Raw genomic sequence first — 20,688 nt, 5'->3', positions numbered from 1 at the left:
CCAGAGCAGCGTGGCCAGTGGTAGGTTGGTGTCTGAAGCTCTGTTGAGGGGCAGCCAGGCCTTACGGGAGCTCAGCTGGAAGCATGGGTCTCTTCTGCCTCCCAGTGAAGTAAGCTGAAGCTCAAGTGTTCAGTAGCAGTACTGAAGGACTTTCACTCTCCTCCATTGCCCTTTCGCAGGCCAGCCTTACTTACCAGAAAGGCGTTCAGAGTACTATGCCAAAAAGATCGTTTACTTTATTTTTAACGTCTCCAGTTTTCCAAAAACTGCTTCCCCACTGGCTGCTCGCTGTGAGGAGGGAGGTACAGAAATCTCAGTGCACTTGTCCAAGTCCTGGAGCAAAGCCCTGCAGTTCTTCGCTCTTTCCAGCCAGCAGACTGGAATGATGCTTGAGACTGTCAGGCAAGGGAGGAGGTACTGTTTGCTCTTTTTCTCTTGTACTGCATTGATTTCTCAGACACCATCTGCTTGTGGCTGACTAATTTGCAGCAGTAGCCAAGAGGCAGTTTTTTTTCTTTGAGATGAAGACTCATACCGTGGTCCATGCCTTTCGTCACCAGACTTAGAAACCACTTGGAAACGGGGCTAGTGGGTGATAAAACTTCGCCACTTATTTAGTAGTTGATAGGAGGAGGGGACAGTTGTATTCTTAATGGTTCCTCAGTGAATAATGAATTTAGCTTTGGATGGTTTGGGGTCATAGTGGTTCCCAAAATAGCACAAAACAAGTGATGTGACGATGACTTAGCATTAAACAGGAGAGCCTAGTGTTAGTGTGCGGCTTCTTAGTGGAGAGCCTCCAGTTTGGTGACAGGGCTGTCAGGGTTTCCCTGTGCTGATCTTTAGAGGCTTATTGCAGGACCAGATTTGGGAGATTTTAGGAATGGGAACTCCTGTTAAAACTGGAAAGCGTATTCAGTGTTGAAGGTTTTGGCAGGGGCCTGTGTTAAGTCATGGAGAAACTAAAGGAAGAAGTCTTGCCAAAGATACCACTTTTGTTAATGAATTTGTTGTTCAAATTTGGATCACTTGGGTCTAAGGGGCTTGCAGTTTCTCTAGTAGTTGTCTGGGTACGTTTTTTATGTTTGTAGATGGTATAACTATTTTAGGAGGGGACTTCAAAAAAGGCAACTAAATGACCTTTAAAAATGAGTCTTTATGGATTTCCAGTAAATGCTTTGTATGAATCAGTGTAAGATTTGGGTATAACTAAAATTCATTTATTTTTTGTTTCCCTTTCCTAGAATATGACAGATACCTAGCATCTAGCAAAACCATGGCAGCAGCTTACCTTGATCCCAACTTGAATCATACACCAAGTTCAAGTGCAAAGACGCACCTCAGTACTGGGATGGAGCGTTCCCCAGGGGCCATGGAACGAGTCTTAAAGGTTTTTCACTACTTTGAAAGCAGCAGTGAACCGACAACGTGGGCCAGCATTATCCGGCATGGAGATGCTACTGATGTCCGAGTAAGTCTGGTTTTAGCATTCTCACGCCATCTTTAGATTGGTAACTTCATGTTCAAAAGATGGGCGGTAGAAGTCTGGAAGCGAACAAAACACAGAAGTTACGCTGTTTATTTTAGAAGAATCTTTACCTGTTGTATGTTGTGAGTAACTTAAGAAAAAGCTTTAAGTGGTACCAACTTGAGAACAAAAGAATCTCACGTATGGTTGTGTATTATCTTTAAAGAAATAAGAACCCCCCCATTTTTACAGAATAGTAACTTGAAATTTAGAACAGCGCTTATCAGTCTAGATACCACTACTGGTGTATGTCTGTTGGCTTTCACCACTTTATACTCCCCAAAAGCCTGTGTGACACCTTGTGGCAGGATGGCAAATATGAGAGCTGGGATGAAGGTGACGTTAAATGACACTTTCTTAATGTTTTTTAAAAAATAATAATTTTGACATGTTTAAGTAGAAAATGTATATATTTACGTATTTAAAATGTTTAAAGGTAATGTGTACATGACTTTGTTTTAAAAAAATAGTCTTGTTGGGAAACTCATTCCCCCACACTGTGGGGGAATTGAGCTGAAGAGTCCTTTCTCTCCCAGTAGTCACCTGCTGCTTGTATTTGTACAGTGTTGTCCTTCAGTTAGTCTATGCAAAAAAAGCCCAAACGAACCCCAAAAGTTGGGATTTTTTTTTTTAAGAATAACTTTAAGTATCTGCAGTCTTAGAGGTATGTGGAAATAGTGTGTATGCATGAAAACCCAGTGTTTATTCTGAAGCATATATTCTCTATAATACTGAGACCTTATCCTCTCAATTTTTGAGATGTTGAGGTATTTAAACTGAAATGAAGCTCAGTTTAACATGTCAAATGCTTTTAAAACTTCATGGTTTGCTTGTTTTTTAATTATCCTACAAGAGCAGAATCTTGCATGGTGGTAGGTGGTGTGCGGGGTTGTTTTCTTCTGTAAGGTTCTTACTGTAGGTGCAGGTTCCCATCTGCTCATTCCTTCCAACACTGGTATTCTCTGCAGGATACTTCAGATTCCACTACAAAGACACAAATCCGAACATAAGGGAGAGAGTTGTCAGGAGTTAAGGAGACCTATTGTCTCCTTCTGCCCGCTATTAAGTTCCCTTTGTGCAAGAGAAAACTAAGTAAAAAAGACTATAAAAAGTTTTGAATGTTTTCTTTTCCTTTCTTGCTGTTTATTTTCTAGCATGGCTGCGCATGAAAAGACCTAAGAGCATTCCTACATGGACTAGATCTTGTGACAGTGATCACAGACCTGTGAAATTCAAGGCTTTTCATTGGCGATGATCAGAAAATCTGTCTCTTGTCAATTTAATAAGCTCATGTCTGTGTTTAGGGATAACTTGGTGAGCAGACAGATTAGAGGTAGAACAACGGGAATCATTATCAATACTTTACATGGAATAGGGTTTCTTGGGTGCCACTTGAAGCATCTTTGCTCCCTGGCTTAAGTACAGTGGTTTGATACATATCTAATGTGATTGATTCATTTCATAAAGTATATTACTTGGTAGAAGGGAAGTAAAGCTATGTCTCAGTATGTTTTTAAACTTATAAGCCTCTACTGTGGACTAATGTATAACTGTTCTTTATACGGTACTTGAAATGGAGGTTATCTTTCCAAAGTAGCATGTAGAAACTTGAAAAACAAAAGCAGAGATTACATCTCTGGTTTCTCCAGCTCAGAAATACCTGTGGTTTTGGGCTTTAAGGATCCAAAACTTACAGTCCTTGTAAGAAATACAGTGAGTGCTGAGTTCGATTCACAGAGTTACATATCCTTATTTTAAGCAAAAATGTGTCGTTTTTCTATAAAAGTGGGATCAAAAGAACAGGCAAGTGGCGGTTGCTTGAGGCTTGCCTTGCTGCTTAGTTTTCCTATATGCACATTTCATTGGATGTTTTTTTTTTTTTAAAGTAGTGGGACTTTTGTATTAATCTTCTTTCCTAATAAAGAAGAATGTAATGGGTTGCTGTTAAAATGCGCTCTTTTTTGATTTTGTTAAATTGGGACAATGACTGTTCAATGCGCAGGTTCTCCTTAGTGAACATCTAGCACTGATGTATTACCATGTCCTGACATTTATTTTAGAAACAGTAAACCGTTTTTGGAGTACAGGCCTACATTCCAGTGGAATGACTGCTGTTTGACCAAGCTGAATAATTTAAGATTAAAATAGCCTTTAAGGGTTTTTTGCCTTAGTTTTACATCCCACCCCCCCTCCTTTTGTGGAGGAGACGGTCTGCAATAGAGCTTCCATTTCCTCTGAATTACAAACTGAGAAGGAGACAGGTGCTGGGTTTGGCCTTTGGCTTGTTTCCAAGGAGTTCTTTAAGAGTTTTCAGAGGTGGATGTCTTTGAGACAGCGCTGCAATTAAAAGGCAAAGAAAAAAAAAGGTTTTTCAAGGCTACTCCTGGGTTAGCACAGCTTCTGGGATGGTAGCCGAGGAACCTTTCCAGTATTCAAAGGAAGTCAGACTTGGTCTAAAATCTCCAGAAGAGCCAATTAAAGGTATTTTTGCTGGTGAAGTAGAGGACTTTGTATGGAGGAATGTACTAATACCAAGGGAAAGTAAGGATGGAATTTTCTTTCCTGATTTGTGATTTCTAACTTCTTCTGTTTTTAATGAAGTCAAGTTTGCCCTTTAAAAAAAAAATAATTTTCTGACTTCCTAAGAGTGGAAACAGTGCTTTAGCTGTATACGTTATACACAAATCCTTGATCATGAGGGGAAACCCTTTTCATTAAAAACTCATGTTCTTAAGCTCAGATGAACAGAGAACTTAGCTTTCTGTAAGAGTCTCTTAAGTGGCTAAACTAAAGGTATGGTTGCCTTGCTATTTAGCTTGAAATATCTTTAACCATGACAACAGCATAGCTACGTGTAGCCTTTATTTTGAGGAGAACTTCTGGCTGTGGATCTCTGTTTATTCTGGATGGATTTAGTCCCTCAAAAGACAGCTGTTTCCTTTGAGGGATGAGTCTGTATTCTGCAAAGGATTCAAGGGCAGCTTTTCAATTCTTGGAAATGCTTTCTTGGATTTCAAAGAGATGGCATGCTCCCTTTACTCCTTTTTCCCTTGGTGTAATACTAAAGCTGTGCTTCACTTCCAAGGCGGGGGGCAGGGGAAGGCTTTTATGAACGTGAAAACAGTGGTCTCCTACTGTGAAATGAAATGCGTATATAGCCACATGTTTGCCAGGGAAAGAAAGGTTGTTTATCTTCCCTGTTTATCTTGGTATGTCTTCATTGGGATGTGTTGTCTACGTGCATATTCACAGAGGGTTTTTCAGGGCTTTGGGGTTGGAGAGGAGGCAGGGCATGCTCTGCCCTGCTCACAGCCTCAGGTGTGGCACGCAAGTAGGTGGGTGTTGCTGAGATGGAATTTCCTTGGTCTCAAGTGCACTCTGAAAGTAAACACCGCCACTGCATCTTGATCAGCGTTTCCAAGTATAAATCACTTCTCTGTTTTCCAAAGATGTGGTTGAAGCAGAATTGTAACGATATTTGATAGAGAAATGAATGCACTGCATTTAGCAGATTGAGGGGGTAGGGAAGGGTTGGGGGTTTTTTTGGAAACAACAGACATCTGGAAACCTTGTGTGAGCCCTTATATATGGCTTTTGGTGAAGCGCAGTTCTGCTCCATGGTCTGCATTCCCACCCCAGAGGTGCCCAGCTTGCATCCATTACACCTTCTTTTAAACTTCTAGCCCTTAAAGCTTATCCTGGATTCTTGAATAGTAGTTGTAAGAAGTAAAGATGGCATTATTTATGTGGAAATAACAACCAGAAATCTCAAATGGGGTTATTGCCAGACATGCATCGCACCTTGACTCTTACACGGGTTTGTTTTCTTCCAGTTTTGTTAGACTAGCTGACTAAACCAAAACTGGATAAAGATAGCATTAAAAGTTTTAGCTGTCAGCGTTGTCCTTATTCCTGGAGCTAGAGAGAACCATGGTTTAGAAGTCTTTGACAAATAAAGATACAGGGTCCAAGGGCCCTCTTGGTTTGTTCATCGTTCAGTTGTCTTTCTCCCCTTTTTATGCAGTACCACCCCAAAATGTTGGGTTCTTTCATGTTGACAGAATAAGAACTCAAAAAACTGAAGAAAAAAAGAGCATCGTTAGCTAAGGATAAGGAATATATCTAACTTAATGGACCCGGAGAAGTTTGAAGCCAAGGGCCGTGCCTTGGCTGCGTCCCATCCCTACATCAGGGAAAAAGAGTAAATTCATCAGCTTCCCTACCCACTTGGAGAATCTTATTTTTTCACAGGTAGAAGGCACAGGTGCAGGGTTGGAAGACTCTGTATTCCATCCAGTTCCCTAATCTGAGCTTTTTAGAAGGAGAAGAAGGGCTGAAGCACATTCAGCTGAGACATCACTGAAGGGGTTCATTAAACCGCATTACTGTGTTGGTATTTCTTCCTTGCTCTTTTACTTTTTCACTCTCCCCTTTTATCCATATCCAATTTTTATCTTCCCAAACCATTTGCAATTTGCATGTCAGTCCATCCTACAGTGTCTCTATTTCATTCTGTTTTGGCTAGCTGTTCTTGCAGTATTTCCATTCCTTCCAGGTTTGTCTACGTTAGGCTCTTGAGTTTTTGCGGTTATTTCTGTGCTATGGATGGTTGCTGTATTTTACACAGTAATACAGGAGACCTGAATATTTGATTGGAGATCCAGTTTGTGGTGGAGGAGCGGAAAGAATCTCTAGTGCAAAGGTCTGCGACTCAAATGATATCCTAATTAGACAAGTATTTCTTCTGGTGGCGGTGCCGTCTTCCTTCTCACTGTTTGTTTTCTCATGCTGCCGCCTTAGTTGTGCTGGCATAGGTGTTGTGACCAGTTGGCAAACTCAGTGCAAGTTAAAATGAATGATTATTTTAGTGTTATTTTTAATCCAGATCAGTTCTGCAATCTTGTTAGCTGCATTGTCTTGCAGACTGACAGAGCTGAGAAAACCTGCTTATGCTGGGAGTGCTCTGGTCTGCAGTGTTACTGCACCCCCAGGCAATAGGCTATTAAAGCCTTACTTATGAGCATCCCTCAACATCCACTGCAGTATTCCTGCTTTCCAAACACTTCTCAAAGATACTGCCTGTCTTGAAAAAGGGCAGGAGCCTTGTCAGTCACTGTGAAGACTAACTTCTAGCCACAATTCCACCCATTCAGCTTCATCTCTGTCTTCCAAGTCTTCCCCTTTTTCAAACCTGCCTTATTTTGACCCAGTATCTGGACAAAAGATAGCAGATGCTGTGGCTAGTTTGGAGCAGAGCTGGTATACACGATACTGATTCTGATGGACTGCCAGGTAGCCAGAAGCTGAACACACTGCTTTCTAACTGCTTGAATGGACCAGATACGCTTTATTGCTTCTTGGTTCCTCCTAAACCAAGCAGCGAGCTTGAAGAGTTACAGGGGATTAGGCATGTGGTAGGGTTGTTCTAAGGTATCTACTGCTATCTGTAAAGGAGAATACAAATGTATTATACAGGGTTTCTCTTCTAAAGTAAATTCTTATGATAATATAGCACAGGGGTAGCAGGTTGGTCACACAAAGTCCTTTCACATTCAGTGGAAAGAGCCTGTGAACACTAGCAAGACTCAGGTGGTTTTGGTGTTACAGAAATCTACTGTATGCAGCAACAGTTACATATCCAAATCTAATTTCTACATGTCCACAGTAATATATGTGCTTTGCGGCAGTGGAACTTTATGATGTATAGAAGCAGACTGGAGCGTGCTGATTTCTAACATCAATTAGATATACATAGAAATGTATAAAATAATTCCTGATCTAGTAAAAGAGCTAGAAAATAGGTACCATTTACCTTTTCTTTCTCCCCACCCTTTCCTTTTCTCCGCTGCATGCCTACATGCATTGTAACAGGTAAGGCACAGCTGTATTGTTAGTTAATCTGTGCCTCCCTTCTGTGAACTTGAAAAAAGTGCCAAGAACTCAAAACTATGAACCTGCAAATGTAAGCAGTATTAAAAAAGAAGGTAGATGGTACTGTGGTATTCAGACTAATTATAACAGACAAAAATACCCTTGATCTTTGGAATGCCTGTTTTACTTGTGTCTTGATATCCTTGGATGAGACGCACATGCAAAACAATGTTTTTAAGAACAATATAAATAGCCTTTTGACATTTTTCTGAAAACACCTAGATCTACAGGTAGCTTCGAGTCATAGAATGACAGAATATCTGAAATTGGAAGGGATCCATAAGGATCATCGAGTCCAACTCCCTGCTCCACGCAGGGCTGCCTAAACCAACAATACGACTAAGAGCGTCATCCAGACGCTCCTTGAACTCTTGACAGGCTTGGTGCCATGACCGCTTCTGTGGGGAACCTGTTCCTGTGACTGACCATTCTCTCAGTGAAGAACCTTTTCCTAATGTCCAGTCTGAACTTCCCCTGACGCAGCTTCAGCCCGTTTCTTCGTGTCCTGTGGCTGGTCACCTGAAAGAGGAGATCGGTACCTCCCCCTCGAGTCAAGAGCGCACCCTGCATTAGAGTTCAGCCAAGCAGGACTGGATCCAAGGAAGCTCCTAGACTTTGCAGGTGCAACTGAAGTTAGGGGATAGTGAGTTCTGTATGTTAAGCTTCTGGAAAACTAAATTTATTGTTGACATTTAAAATAACGTTTATTTAGGAAGCTATACCAATATGCAGCAGGGGAAGCTATACCAATATGCAGCAGGGTCAGAAGAGTGCTAATTCAGCTGAGGAGACTGGAAAGCAGAGATGTACCGGCTCTGCGTTTGTCAGTGCTGTCGACGTGTGCTCGAAGTACCCCGTGGAATGATGTGTGGATGTGTGGAGGCACTTTGGATGACTGATCTGTGTATGGCTTAAGTGTGAGATGCTGAGGCGCTTATGTGGATGTGTTGCTTCAGTTGACGGTGTCTCTGGGCTTGCACAGTGATAAAATCCTAGGCACCAGAATAACGTGTTTTCAGGCTATAGTTTCAATATATACTTGTTTCTGGGCTTCAGTGGCAGAGTTTTTGTTCAGCTGGATCAGTTCCCCAATCTCATTTATCGTGCGTTTGCTGGATCAGTGCAGGAGAGAGAAAGTAGCATGATCATGAGAAAAAGAGGGATGTGGGCTTTGCTCTTCGACTGTCAGACATAGAGCACAACCTGCATTTTGGTGTTGTGAGAGCGTGGAGTTTTCTTTCATGAAAATTTAAAATTAATTTGCATCAGAGCTTTGTAGTTTGCTTTTGTCCAACTCTTCATTTAAGGTCCCTATATAAATCCTAAATCAGGAGTTAGAATACTTGATATATAAATAGAATTTGACATATTTGAAGTGCTTCCCAAACGTTAACACCGTGTCCCTATGTCGGAGGTGCTACTTAAAGACTTTTTCTAGCACAAGACACTTTCTCCTTCCTACTAAATAGGGAAATTAGGTTTGTAGTCACACTGGGAGTCTATTATTCCAACTTCAATTTATTCAGTGGCACATCAGCTTTGTTAATTTACAAGCAAGCAATTCATTTTCACTCATTTACAGAAGCACAAGGTATTATTGATACATACTGGGAGAGCCTAGGGTATTCTATGCCTTTTGGCCTTTCTCTGGTCTGTCTTGAGTTTTTAACAGCCTCCTAAATACATAGTGTCATAAACTCTGTTTTTGGACAGACTCTCCTAATTTAGGGCAAACATTAATCTATTTTTCAATAATCTATTTTTCAAATTAGCTGTGTTGAATATCTGTGGGTTCTTAGACAAATGAATAAAAATGAGCTCTATCCAGTTTTCTAGCTATTGAAAAAGCTTTCTATTTTTTTCCTTCTGGGTTAAAGGGAGGAAAAGGTGACCTGTTACTTACCTATTATTGATAGGAAATTCCTCTAAGGGCTTCCCATTCTCTTTTGCTCAGCTGTGCTAGCCTATTTTATGTTCGGGATGTAAATCACAGAGTAGTTTGGGTTGAAAGGGACCTCTAAAGGTCATCTAGTCCAACCCCCTGTAGTGAGCAGGGACATCTTCAACCAGATCAGGTTGCTCAAAGCCCTGTCCAACCTGACCTTCCAGGATGGGGCATCTACCACCTCTCTGGGCAACCTGCGCCAGTGTTTTACCACCTTCATCATAAAAAAATTCTTCCTTAGATCTAGTCTAAATCTACCTTCTTTTAGTTTAAAACCATTACCCCTTGTTCTGTCTGTCACAACAGGCCCTACTAAAAAGTCTGTCCCTTTCTTATAAGCCCCCTTGAAGTACTGAAAGGCTGCAATCAGGTCTCCCCGCAATCTTCTCTTCTCCAGGCTGAACAAGCCCAACTCTCTTAGCCTGTCCTCGTAGGAGAGGGGCTCCAGGCCTTGGATCATCTGCAAATGTTAGCTCTGGAAACCTAATTAAAGTCAATGTGATTACAGTAAACAGCATTCAGCTGTGTGATTGTGTGACTTCCTTACAGTTGTAGGATATTTATGAGTGACTATAGACATGTGAAAACTCCTCATAGAAATTTATATTCATGTAGGTATCCTGTGTACACCCAGAGTGAAATCTTGTTCTGGAGTCTGTTTCTGCTGCTGTCAAGCTCTCCTGCAAGTATTTCAAGCTGTATTAATTTGAAGTCATAAGTTTCTAACCAAGGTTGAAACTGTGGCATTTCTTACCTGTTTTTTCCACTCAAGAATGCCTCTGAGGAGCTTTCTGAGCTAACAGGCTGGTCGTAGTCAGGTCTGGAGAGATTTCAGATGTCTTTGGCTATGCTTCCTGTTAAAAGATTGTCATGACGTATCTCGGTGGGATGTCTTAGTCGCTATTGTTCAGAGGTTAAGCAGTTAAAATTGTTTGTCTGGAAACTTCTGATTAAGTATTCTGATCACTAGCACGAAGAACATCAGGCATGCTTCTGGCAAGGCTCCTCACATTGCAACCATCAAAGACAGAGAAGCTGTCACCCATCCTGGAGTGATGGCGGTGGCTTTGTTTGATGCTCCAGGCGTCTCCACTTGGTCTGTGGAGGCTGTCCAGAACCGGAGGAGACTCTACTCGTTGTTTACTACCCGATGGGAGTTAAATACACTGACCTGATTATGGCTACGGTGCCAGTGCAGGGCTTAGAGATGAATCTTGTACTGTTTGGAAATAGCAGCCAGATAAAACAAACCCTGTCCTGCCGCATGGGAACTTACTATACTGTTTACATGCTGTGCTTCCCCTGGTGTGAGTTCATGTTGCTGAATGAACCGCACTGTTGTGGTGCTGGTTTATGTTGATTGAAGGTATGGCTCTAAATATTTAAAATTCAGTTTCTCTGGTTTCTTGATAAAAAAGTAAATAAGTAAATAGGTGTTTCACTTGAGTCTTCCCCCGCAGACCAGCCATTTTGAGCATCTTAATCACCACATTTCCTTATTTCCCCTTTTTTCTTATTTTGGCTATGGTTCATTAGCATCTGGAATGAGCTCTGTGGCATTCCTAAAGAAAAAAGAACAGAAGCCTCTTTACCTGTTTCTTTCGCATAAAGCATCGCATAAAGCATCGCTTCTTCCTTTCTGGGTATACAATAAGTTTTTAGAAAGTATCTTCAAACACTTGCACTTAACCTCCTTTACACCAACACTGCTTTCTCCTTGATGTTTATGTTGAAGTTGACTTTCTCGTGAGTTGCAGTATGTGCTAATTGTTGCCAGTTGTTTCTTGGGGTGATACCAGCTACTTGGCCAGAAGTGATGGGGTACCCTTCTTATATAAGTTAGAAACTACATTTACTTTTTTTATTAGTAGTTACTTTTGGTTCTGTGATAGGTTCAGAAATGATTGATCCTTTCCTGAGTAAATAGTAATGGTTTCTAGCTGCCTTATGCATCAGTAGTCTTGATGGTTCATGGGCACAGACAATTTTGCCTAATTTTTTCTTTCCAAAGGCATTTCTTATCACAGCAGGCATAACTATAGTTTCAGAACGCATACTCCCATTTTCATTATCAGCCGACAGTGTCAGAGGCAGGGGAAAGAGTGGATTTCCAAAACCAAATGTTGCATGTTATGTACTCTATGTAGGATGCAGGAAGAGATGAACATGAATGAATCTCTTCTGTTTGCATGCATCTAGAAAAGCTGGTGGCGTTCCCTTTAGAGGAGAGCATGCCTGCCAAAATGTTAGGCTTTACTAACTAAGCAGAGATTCTTTGGGTGAAGAAGAGGTTAAATGTCTCTGTGCCACTTCTGAGAATACTTGGGGATAATGTGTTTCCTGGGATACAAGCAACTGTTCTCCTTTGCAGTAGTTGATAGAAAGACCCTTAAATACAGGCAAGAAACAAACTTACCCAATTTTTGTATGCTGTGATCAATACGTTTAATTCAGAATTAAACCTGTTGACTGACCTGATAATAATAGATCTTTGGAACTTGCTGGGGAAGGTTGCAAAAAGCTAACTGCTTTAAGGGGGAGGCAGGATGAGTAACTGAAAGAGTTTCATTGAAGGTTGATGAATGACAGAAACAATGCTTGGCTCAGGAAATCCGCTCGGATAAAAATAGTCAGAGGCTGGGAGAGCACTTAGGGGAAGTGGTGTAAGTGCTTGCCTGGTGTCGCCTCTTCCCCCGGTGTCCATCTGTGGCCACTGTGGTTCTTCCTGCAGTTGTTTTACTGATGTACCTGCAGGGAGGTTACTTTTGTTTGCATCAAATGCTTGTCCCAGCAACTTGGGTGCCTTCTTGGGTCCTGGGACTCAGCTGTTGCTGGTTAGTCTGTGTGCTACTGCCAGCTGGTAGTGAGTGCCACTTGAAAACTTTGATTTGCCACTGTGTTTTGAAGCCTCCCTCCCACACAGTACAGTCCTCCGCAAGCATCTTCATAGAATTATAGAATCCTAGGTTGGAAGGGACACAAAGGATCATCTGGTCCAACCTTTCTAGGCAAGAGCACAGTCTAGACAAGATGGCCCAGCACCCTGTCCAGCTGAGTCAAGCCTCCCTCCCACACAGTACAGTCCTCCGCAAGCATCTTCATAGAATTATAGAATCCTAGGTTGGAAGGGACACAAAGGATCATCTGGTCCAACCTTTCTAGGCAAGAGCACAGTCTAGACAAGATGGCCCAGCACCCTGTCCAGCTGAGTCTTGAAAGTGTCCAGTGTGGCAGAGTCAACCATTTCCTTGGGGAAATTATTTCCATGGTTGACTGTTCTCGTCTTGTATGCTTTGCAATTTGTGTCCATCTTCCTTCAAGTGTAGGGCTTGTCATCTGCTTAGCAGTGGATGTCTAGCTCCTGGGCATGGAAGATGACAAGGGTGTTGGGAGGCACTACTGGTACTGAAGCAAGTGATGCATCTGAGGATGCTCATACTGCTGCTGTTGGAGGCAGGGAGCTGGGCTTGATAGAACCTCTTCTTGACTCCATGAACTTACTAAGCACAGCTTGTGTTTCCTTCTTGTAGGCTTGAGAGAATTATTATTATTTATTTATTTTTTTAATTTCACTATGCACTGTGTTTGCTTCTGGAAGATTATTTAAAGGTTGCACTTTGATGTGTGAGCTGATCTTAACAGCTCGCTATCACCTTTGCCAAAAGCATGATTCCACTCCTACATGTGTCATCTTCCCCCTCTATTCAGATTTAGTGCTTAATTCTCTTTATGCAGTTAATTTTCTGCTTGCTTAATTTGCAGAATCAGGGTCTTAAACAATTTCTTTGGGATATAAAATAATACACTTTAGGAAACAATGTCATCCTGTAAAAATAAAATAAAAAAAATCCTGTCTAACTCCGGTCACCCACTACTGGCTCCTGTAGAACTTACTGATGACTACGTGTTGATATTTTCTGAAATTCCGGGCAAGAATCAGCAGCTTGTGCATCTGTGTGTGTGTGTATGTATATATGTGTGTATACACAAACTCACACGTAAGCGTTTTTAGTAGCAAATTTTCAGCCCATTACAGGGTCAGAAGCAAAGGACTCTGAATTCCTGAAGGAAGCGTCTGGGAGCAGTGATAGTCCATGCTCCTGCTGAGCTCTAAACTCTGTACTGGCAGGGATCTGCTGCCTTGCAGAGAGACGAGCCTTACCTTCTACCGAGTTGTGAGACGGCAACCCTGATCTCCTGCTGACTTTCTAATGTAGATAAGAGCAGGACAGCCGGACACGCTGCACCCGAAAGGTTGCTAATTCATGATCTGCTAATGCATTTGAATTTTAGTTAGACCTTTAGTTAGAAAGGTCTAACACAGAAAGGAAACAATAATGTTATGATTTATTTTTTTTTTTGAAAGGTTCTTTTCTCAAGTAAGAGGTCCTCAAACTATGAAATTTATCTCAGGACAAACAAGTAGGATTTTTGTTTTGGCTGAGAACCTTCCCAAATAATTGTCTCTTGCCTCATTTTATAAGAGATCTGTGCTGAATCTCAGGAGGAAATGAATGCGGGGAAGGAAACCAAGGGGCTGTGACATGACCTACCAAATCCTGGCTGTCAGGGCACTAAATAGGATGAAAGTCTTAAGATGATTTTCCAACTGTAGCTGAAGAGTCACTTTTAAAGGCTGATGGTGGTTTGTTGTTTATTTGTTTGTTGGGGTTTTTTTGAATAAATACATCTTGCTTTCATCCACAAATCTGCTTTTTATATTTTGGCTTTTATATTGTTCTGTTTTACATAGGGGAAACAGTGGCTTAATTCTGATAAGATGCATGCAAACATATTTACTGATGTTTTGTGAAGTCATGCCGGTTAAACTTCAGAAATTGAAAATGTTTGTCTGAAACAGCTTACAGTTGAACATGTTTAGTGTTCTTAATAAAAGTGGTATCTGATTTATTGCTTAGTCTCTTGCTTAGGGTATGACATTGTTACATGTTAAAGCCTTACTGTAGAATTTTTAGAAAATATATATTGCTTTTTACGGCTTGTAAGGAGTGTATGTTTCTCTGTTTTAGGGCATAATTCAGAAGATTGTGGACAGTCACAAAGTGAAAAATGTGGCCTGCTATGGGTTACGGCTCAGTCATCTGCAGTCTGAGGAGGTTCACTGGCTACACCTGGACATGGGGGTGTCCAATGTGAGAGAGAAATTTGAACTAGCCCACCCTCCAGAAGAATGGAAGTAAGAGTATAAATCTGTTCGGTGTCAAAATAGAGTCACATAAGTCTTTTTGCCTTGTCATAAAAAACAACTCTATAATTTGCTTCATTAAGGAAGATTCTCTTGTGGTGGAATGAAGGTGATGGAACAGGAAAAAAAAAACCCACAACTTTTCACATGAAAGGACTGTAAGCAGTGAAGAACTCTTTTTGTTGTTGTAAGGGGTTTCCTGCAAACTAAGGATTTCCTGCAAACCCGGGATTTGGAGGAGGCATAAAGTGGGAGCAGAAATCTCCTGGTCATTTGTCCTCAAAAACCTGCAAAACTTGTGATATATTTAATGAACCAGCCCTATCTCAGATTTTGTCATCCTTAAAAGTTTTAGGATAAGAATTTTATTCCTATTTGTGGTACAAACACACTGCTGAAAATTTAAAAGGATAAATGCTGTTATTTAAATGAAAATACGAAAATACTGTTAAGTACTGGTTGTATTTAGATACAGAATAGGTAGGAGAAATATAAGTTCAAAAGAGTGAAATGCAGTAAATCGATCCCTCTACAATTACAAAACATTTCAGTTGTAAAACTATTTATTGGATAAGGAATTGAGGCTCAGAGCGATGAGTGACATTGCCTTTCTTCTAACTGGGATTTTCTGTTATTCCAGGAGCAATAAACAACAGGAAGGTAACTGCAGAACTCGGGGGGGGTGGGGGGTGGGGGGTGTTTCATAGCCTAGGCACATTTGCTGAAATATGTTCATCATACCAGTTAGCTGGTTAAAAAAATGGTATGACTTATGCTCTGTTGAAGGTTGAGTTTTTTTCAGCTTTTTAGCAGAGTAAGCTGATGGTGCATGCTCAGGAGAGGATGTAGGCTGGAGGGGAAGAAGGGAAAAATTGTCTGCTTTCCTGATAGGAAGACAAGAGGAAACAAATTTATTTGCAGAAAGACACAATAGTCTCCTAGAGAAGATGGGGAGCTCAGAGTTTTAAAGTACCATTAAACTAAGTATAGTACTAAACTCATGTAGGAACACCATACAGCAGATTGCTATGGTTACTGGTTCATTGCAAGGGTTTTGTGTGTGTTTTTTCTGTGGTTTATGTTCATAACCCCAGTTTGTGCAAAAGTTGCTAGTTATTTTAAAGGCTTAAAAATGTCTTCTGCAGAATTACTGTAAATAGTCTATACTTAATTTTTTGCAAATGGAGTTATCATATACTAGCAGATGTAACAGTTGGCAATCTTCAGGTTATAAATTCTCTTTAGGGGCCTGATTTTAACAAATGCACCAAATTCAAACAAATTAGGAATGTTTAAAAGGTAGGTTTCAGAAATGTTGCACATTCTATTCTGTGCATGTTACATTTTATTGTTTTGGGGATGTGCATCAATATTTTTCCTCCCATACCTTAAAAGAAATTTTTCCTTGATAACACTGTGAAATCACATCTTAGGAACCAGGGGATTCCTGAATCCTTTCCATGATGATAGTGCTGTGTATAAGATGTGAATAATTTATGCTACGGAAATTTGTTAGATAGTGTAGTAGTGTCAGTTCCAATTTTATTAGACGGTGCAACTCGCATTGTACACGTCGCAGAACAAAGTTAATCAGTTTTAAAAGCAGAGTTAGAAGATTGTTTTGAAGTTTGTGGAAAGGAATTATATAAAATGCTCATGAAAGAGCTATGGCAAGATGTAAATTATTCAATACCTTTTCAGAGTGTCATTTAATGTTTTATCAAATACCTGCAGCCTGACATACGTTTTAAACCCATGGAGATTTGCTGTGCATAATCAGAATGCTGCTGTCATATTTGTAATACCGTAACACCGAGTGTTTAAGATCATATGACAGTACTTGTAAAAATAGTTAGATTAGTAAAGGGAGAGAAGTCTTGGAATGGTTCTTAAATTAAAAGCTTCCTATAGTGTTAATAAACCAGTAAATGATGTTCATGTGTTTGGGTTTTTTTCTTCTTTTTTTTTTTTTTCCTAATCTAAATTAAAAGGGCTGTATATTCAGAGTTCAGAAATTAGATCTCAGACATTCTCCTCAACTAATGCAGATGCTGGAAGTTACACTGATTGTCAGTAGGTTATACACAGAAGTTAGCAGAATAAAACCTGTCTCCCATATATGCAGCTTTTGTTTGGTGCTGTGCTGTTTATAATGCTGCAGAGGATGGGTTAGTGAAGGGGAGAAACAGGGATACGACTCTGCTCCGGATGACGTAGCTGTAGTTGGAACTTAGGAATGGTAACTAATAGTGGACTTCAGGGCAACAAGGTCACCCAAAATTCTATCACTTCAAATTTTCTTCCCTCTTCCTATGGCAAACAGTTCAGTTGCCGTAGTACATACAATTTAGCTGTGCCAGACTGCCAGTGGAGAACCTCAATTATGTCACAAAAGATGGAAGAGGAAATCACTGCTTACTGAAGTCTTTTTTTTTTTCCCACCCTCATGTTTGCTTTTATATGCTACTTTGACCTTCTTGCTATAAAGAGGTTTTTATTTTACATGAGACAGCAAAGCTTTGAACTATCTTGTGGTGGCGTTTTTTGTTTGGTTTGTTTTTTTTTTCAAATAAAAACCAGTGAAGTCCTAATACTTCATTTTTTTTTCCTACAAAGAAGAAAAATTGGCACTAAGAGTCAGATAGAAGCCTTTTATTGACTGCGCCTGCATCTTCACTATGTTTACTTTAGGAATGTTTGTGCTAGTTAACTGTATCAAACCAAATATCCTTTTTCCATTTTATTTTATTCTCTGGCAATGAAAATAATTCTGTCCAGCATCAGAAAATTCCAAATGCGTCTAAATCGTGATGCCAAAAATGATCAGAGTTATAATTATTGGAACTGCTTGCTGATTTGTTTGTGGTAGTTGTTTCAGGAAATAAGTATTCTGGAGTCTGCTGTAGTTTCTGTCACACTGGGTAATACTGTCTTATTTCTTTGAGTAATGCAAGATTTAGCGCTACAGAAGCCTTGTATAATTTGAGTGTAATTCCATGCAATTGCTTTAGAATAACCGTAGTCTTACAAATGCAGTTTGAGAGTTTTCTTCATTAGTCAATTCCAGTAACACTGCTGCTGTTAGGTTTATCTTACAGTAGCATAAATATTTAATTCTTCCTTAAGCATTTGCTTGTGTGAAGGCCTCTATACCTGTGCATGCAAGATGATCCCAGATGACAAGTGAAATACAAACAAAGTCCCAGGGCTTTTTTACAGGAAGGCAATAAAGATTGGAGTGGATTTGTTTGCTTCAGGTTTCCTCTTAGTGTTTATGCTAGCAGGGCAGACCTGGGCATGCATTAAACTCACTTTTTAATGAAGAAATTAATCTTCACTTGTAGTATTAGTATTTTAATGATTAGATGTTTCCAAAGTCATGAGGGCGAATGATTAAAGAGCCTTCCTCCCTTAACCTTCATCTTTACCCTGTACAGCTAGGTGTGCTAGCGATAGCAGGATGTGGGACTTTTAAATCACAGCATCAACCCTGCTCATTTTTGGTAATACTGAGCCTGCAACAGCAATCACAGCAGCTATCCTTTCTGTCTCTCAAAATGCTATGTGCCAAAGCACTGTTCATTTGCTGGTCTTTTTTTGTCACAAAAGGGGAGAATCAAGAGGTTTCTGTAACAAATTGTTCCTTTCAGGGTAGGCATTTTCCGTCTGTGTGCTTAAGGTTTGTAGGTAAAGCAGGTCCTGGTAACCAGGCAACATTCATGCTTTGGCTCTAACAGGTAGAAGATGCCCCAATGCTTAGCGGTCCTGTACTTTAAGTTTTGATAGAATCATAGAATAATTTGGTTGGAAAAGACCTTTAAGATAAGTCCAACCTTACCTGTCCACTACTAAAACATGTCTCTAAGCAGGTCATCTACCCATCTTTTAAATACCCCCAGGGATGTGGACTCGACCCCTTCCCTGGGCAGCCCATTCCAATGCTTAACAACCCTTTCAGTAAAGAAATTTTTCCTAATATCTAATCTAAACCTCCCCTGGTGCAAGTTGAGGCTATTTTCTCTCATCCTTTCGATAGATTCAGTACAAATGTCTTGGTACTGACACAAAGGCCAGACCACCTGCAGAATGATTTAATGAGTTGACTAAGTTAATCTAAAAGCTCTGTACCTCTCCTCTCCACAGTGTGTCTTCTCCCCTCTCTTGCTTCCAGTTATCCAGTCCTTTTCCTTTTCTTCTGTGCGCCTTAATGCTTGTCTAATCCTTCAGCGAGCTGATTCAGTTCATTAAACTCACACAAGGCTCCTTCTTTGTCTGCCCTTTTTGTTCGCATCTTCTCCCTTTTGGTTCCTTTACTGCTGATGTGAACTGAATTAGAACTTGCTGAAAGCAACCTACGTGATTGGTACTGGTGAGATTATTTCTTTCAGTGCCGCAAAATATTAAGAGTTGGATTATCCTTCCTTTTTTTGGCTCCACCAACTGCCCAGGTGTAGTGGTTGTTACTCAAAGGGAAGCTCAGTAGTGTATGCTACTCTGTGGACAGGATGCTTCGCCATAGGACTTGGTAATTCTATTGATGCCCACCTTTCTGCAGGTCTAAATGGAGGCCTGTAGCATGTGTCAGTGTGTGCATGGAAGCATATACACTGCGGTATAGATGCAGAGCAGCAAGTAGAATAGTGTCTTCTGGTTTTATCAAAACACAGAGGGATACTTGCTCAAAAAGGAGGCCTGGTTTGTGAGAAAGGGACTTGTCATCCTCATCAGTTGGCTGCATTTCAAAGACAGAAGATTTAGAGGATATTGAAAATCAAGCCCATCCTTGAGTTGGCCTTTGGAAGTCAGCTTCTTCGTTCCCATGGGCGTAGTCAGAGATTAGGTTATAAATAGGTAATGAAGGTCATTCTCAGTGACTGTCCCAGACAAGCTGTTTTACCTTACTGATTTTCTTATGAGATCCTGTTGCAAAAAGCAGTACTTCTCACAGCTCCTCGGTTAAGACGACAAGTCCCTGTAAAGGAGAAAGATTGCTTTTCCTGTATTTTTTTTTTTTTTTTTTTAAAAACCCAGAGAGTGAAGGTGTTCTACATCCTCGTCTAGATCAGGGTGACTGAGACAGTATGTACGCTGCCGAAGGTCTGAGATCAGTTCCACATGCAGTTCTTCAGCCCTGAATGGCCTCTGATTGTTGGCTGGTAGGATGACTGAAAAATAGGAAAAGAGGTGGTATGGAGTGGCTACCAGTATTTAGGCAATATTTGTACCAGTATTTAGGCAATATTTGTACCAATATTTAGGCAATATTTGTTCTTAGTAAATTGGGAGGCTAAATAAAGGCTTCTTTTGATTTGTGTAGTGTGAAAATTCAACCCCATCGTCAGCATCTGTTATTAAATAAGATGTCTGAAACATGCATTGAATCATAACACTTCCCTTTCCAGGATTTAGAAGGTCCTCTTGGTCAGGCACTTGATACCCCTGTGGTGGGCTGACCTTGGCTGGCTCTGCCAGACCCCCACCCAGCCTCTCTCACTCCCCTCTCCTCAACAGGACAACAGAGGGAGAAAATAAGGTGAGAAAAATTGTACGTAAAGAATAAAGACAGATCACTTATCAAGTATGGTCACAGGCAAAACAGACTCAGAATCAGGAAAATTAATTTATTGCCAATAGGTTCAGGCAGTGAGAAACAAAGACAAACATTAAAACATCTATCTACCATCCCCTTTTACAGTTGCATCCCTCCCCCCCGCTGACTCCTCTCCCCCGAGGGGCACAGGGTTGGGATGGGGGTCGCGGTCAGTCCCTGCCAGCCCCTCTGGGCCGCTCCTCCCTCCTCACCCGTCTCCCTGCTCCAGCGCGGGCCCTTCCCCGGGCTGCAGTCCCTCAGGGACAACCTGCTCCCGCCTGGGCTCTCCACGGCCGCAGCTCCTGCAGGAAAGATCCCCCTGCTGCGGCCTGGGGCCCTCCCCGGGCTGCAGGCTGGGGCTCTGCTCCAGCGGGGTCTCTCCAGGGCTGCAGGGGATCCCTGCTGCGGGCCTGCAGCACCTCCTGCCCTCCTCCTCCTCCTCCTGCGGCCTGGGGCTGCCTCCTCCGCTGCCCCCCCCCGTGCCTTCC

The 20,688-nt window shown here is 41.2% G+C and overlaps 1 protein-coding gene across 2 annotated transcripts in view; it reads left to right on the top strand.

Annotated features, from left to right (window-relative positions):
* The window catches only part of PTK2 (protein tyrosine kinase 2), a 233,240-nt gene that overhangs the window by 94,195 nt on the left and 118,357 nt on the right, over positions 1-20,688 (top strand). For both annotated transcript variants that reach the window (XM_035888979.1, XM_035888978.1), the window contains 2 exons: positions 1,245-1,471; positions 14,435-14,601. In XM_035888979.1, the coding sequence (XP_035744872.1) occupies positions 1,277-1,471; positions 14,435-14,601 (362 nt within the window). In that variant the 5' untranslated portion in view covers positions 1,245-1,276. The remainder of the gene's footprint in view (positions 1-1,244; positions 1,472-14,434; positions 14,602-20,688) is intronic.

The sequence above is a fragment of the Egretta garzetta genome, unplaced genomic scaffold (assembly GCF_000687185.1).
Source record: "Egretta garzetta isolate BGI_Z169 unplaced genomic scaffold, ASM68718v1 scaffold441, whole genome shotgun sequence".
Taxonomy (NCBI): domain Eukaryota; kingdom Metazoa; phylum Chordata; class Aves; order Pelecaniformes; family Ardeidae; genus Egretta; species Egretta garzetta.
The sequence above is the reverse complement of the archived record's forward strand: the minus strand, read 5'-3'. Positions and strand labels throughout refer to the sequence as shown.